At 57.3% G+C, this 2,885-nt stretch overlaps 1 protein-coding gene across 1 annotated transcript; it reads left to right on the top strand.

The window, feature by feature from the left end:
* The first annotated feature begins 697 nt into the window (after positions 1-697).
* Positions 698-2,885, top strand: LOC116948898 (growth arrest and DNA damage-inducible protein GADD45 beta-like). The gene is made up of 2 exons (XM_032966126.2): positions 698-1,073; positions 1,433-2,885. The coding sequence occupies exons 1-2, from the start codon at positions 778-780 to the stop codon at positions 1,854-1,856; spliced, it is 720 nt and encodes a 239-aa protein (XP_032822017.2). The 5' UTR covers positions 698-777; the 3' UTR covers positions 1,857-2,885.

Below are 2,885 nucleotides of genomic sequence, written 5' to 3' on the forward strand. Positions count from 1 at the left end.
GGTCGTTGCAATCGCTAAACCCAAAAACACACTCGTACATAACAGCAACAACGACGACGACGACTCAAACAATAAAAAACAGACCGTCTCTCGCGTAAATACGCGAGAAGGGATTGAGAAAATGGAATAACAGCCGCGCGGCGGTGGATGGGGGGGGGAGGATCAACATCTCTCCACGAGACTACTGCATGTTTTGTTCGAATGTCGCGGTATTGTTTTTGACACCAGATAGCAACAGCAGCAGCAGCGGCGGCGGGCGAAGCGGTGGTGGTGGGGAGGAGGGAGCGAGAGGAGGGGGAGGGAGGGAGGGGGAGGAGGGAGGAGGAGAGGGAGGGACGGAGAGGGAGGAGGGGGAGGGAGAGCGAGAGGGGAGAGGGAGGAGGAGGAGGGAGGGAGTTGAGTTCGAGTGAGGCGGGGGGGGGGCTTGGACGACCGCGGGCTAAGGCGGGGAGGTGCGGACGCAGGGAGGGAGGGAGCCGGGTTTATGTGTGCGCGTGTCTGTGTGTGTTATGGGGGGTGCTGGTGGTGGGGGGTAGGGCAGAGGCAAGCGAGAGAAGAAGGGAGGGAGAGAAACAGTTTGGGGGGATCATGGGGCGGTTGGGTGACTGGTGGCGTGTGGGGGGGGGGGGGGGGGGAATCCACAAGCCAATGGGAGACCACGTGGACGGGTGATGAACCAGCCGCCTATATAAACCGAGGCGCGTTGCTCCCCAAGCCCACACCTCTCTCTCGCCTTCTACTTCTGCCTCCCCTCTCTCGCTGAACCCCGCTCTTGTTATGAAACCCAGAGCTGTCGCGCCGAGAAAACGGATTACCTCTGCTACGACCGGCTGCACTGTGGCTTCAGCGCAAAGCGACGCTAACAACAACAGCAGCAGCAGCAGCAGCAATTTCAGCAGCCTCGGTAGCATCAGCAGCATCAGCAACATGACCCTGGAGGAGGTTGCGACTGGAACCACCGAGGAGCAAGCGATGCAGACTGTTGAGCAAGCGCTGGAGGAGCTCTTGGTGGGCGCACACAAGCAGGGAGACCTTACCGTCGGAGTCTACGAGTCTGCCAAGCTGCTCAATGCGTAAGTCTCACGTCCAGCAACTTGTTTGGGTAGTGGATGGGAGGGGAGGTGTAGAGGGTGGGGTGGGACACGGGCGGACCACGAGGCTGGTTTGCCAAGACGCATTTGGGGACTCGAGTAACTGCGCGAGTGTTGATGGTTACCGCGACCTCAACTGGGTGCACGCGGTTTAATGCCGGGTCTACCTAGCGGGGTGGGGGACACACAGACACACACACACTGCACGTGAGATTGTCACGAGTACAGAGAATAGCTCCATTATGTAATGCAACGGGGTAAACGCGCCGCGCCCGACGACTCGCCGCTCAATTCCCAGTGTCTAACCGTGTCCTCCCTCTCCTCCTTCCTGGCTTCCACAGTGACCCAGACAGCGTGGTGCTCTGCCTCCTGGCCGCAGACGCCGACGAGGAGTCTGACCTGGCCCTGCAGATCCACTTCACACTCATCCAGGCCTTCTGCGGCGACAACGACATCGACGTTATCCGAGTGCGCGGCGTGGCGCGCCTCGCTCAGCTGCTCTGCGGCGGTGACGGCGGCGCCAGCGCCTCCAGCGGCACCGGCGTCGGCGTGGTGGGAGCCGAGAGCGAGGGGGAGGAGGAGGAGGATGGCGACAATGCCACCACCACGTCTCCCTCCTCCGCCGCTGACGAGCCCCGAGACCTCCACTGCCTGCTGCTGACCTCGCCGCTGCCCGCGGGACCCCTCCGCGCGGTAGCCTCGTTCTGCGCCGAGAGTCGCTACCGCAATCAGTGGGTGCCGAGTCTGAGCCTCACCGAGCGCTGAGCCGGCGAGCCCGTGCCCCGTGACGGGGGGCGAGGCGCAGCCACACCGATGGGTAACGGCAGCTACTACAGCGGCTACAGCAGCGGCTGAAAAAGCAGCAGCGGCTACAGCAGAAGCAGCAGCGGGAGCGAGAAGACGAGTCCATGTGCTCGAGAAGACGAGTGCATCGGCGTTACGGCCACGAAGACGACGACCACCACCGCCGCAGTGGCGGCGATGATGATGATGATGGTGGTTGATGGTGGTCGTCAAGAGTCAGTCCGTAGTTTGGCTTCGCTGGCTGGAGGCTAAACAAGGAGCCTGATGGAGGAGGATCCGTGGACCGGTCTGGTTCGATCCGGATCGGTGCCCTGGCAAGACTCTCGGTCGAGTGAGGCTGGGGTCTTAAGGAGGAGGAGGAGGAGGAAGACGATGATAAAGATGAACTGGGATAGGAGGTTGAACTGTGCAGTCGGCTTGTTGGAGGAAGCTGAGCGGCTGTCGGGGGAGTTGAGAGTTCTCAAGAGGGGTTGAGAGATTGTGGCGGGGTGGGTTGAATTACTGCCTCACCCCCCCCCCCCCCCCCATGGCTCTCTGCGCATCCGATTCCAGTGACTTTACCAGAACCCACGAGCGTAGTGGGGAAACGGAACACACAAACACAAGTTTTTTTTTAATTTAAGGTAACATTATTTGTTAATTTAACTTCACCAAACTTTATTTAATTATATTCACACGAATGGATTTGCCACAAGTGTCGTTTTGGAACATCACGTTACGCACAATGGTTTTCAATTTGCACCTTGAGATTAACGATGCATTGTTATAATTGTTACTGTGTTACTACTGCCATAGCAGAGTTGGCATAACTTGCCTTACTCTCTTACCATTTGTTAGAGTACTGTCAAGATCATAATGTATTTCTTGTTCAATCACAAGATTGTATTTATGCACGCATGTTCAATCCACGTATTATAATAATAATAATTTATATTCCTGTCTTGCATTGTGCAATATTACAAAGAAAATAAAAGAATATATAAAATGCAA

The sequence above is a fragment of the Petromyzon marinus genome, chromosome 35 (genome assembly GCF_048934315.1).
Source record: "Petromyzon marinus isolate PM22_M1 ecotype Great Lakes invasive population chromosome 35, UKy_Petmar_22M1.pri1.0, whole genome shotgun sequence".
Classification (NCBI taxonomy): domain Eukaryota; kingdom Metazoa; phylum Chordata; class Hyperoartia; order Petromyzontiformes; family Petromyzontidae; genus Petromyzon; species Petromyzon marinus.

Excerpts from the sequence above, each read along its gene's own strand:
- LOC116948898 (XM_032966126.2), top strand. The coding sequence starts at position 778 with ATGAAACCCAGAGCTGTCGCGCCGAGAAAACGGATTACCTCTGCTACG. Across the intron at positions 1,074-1,432 it reads TCTGCCAAGCTGCTCAATGC|TGACCCAGACAGCGTGGTGC; the intron begins GTAAGTCTCACG and ends TGGCTTCCACAG.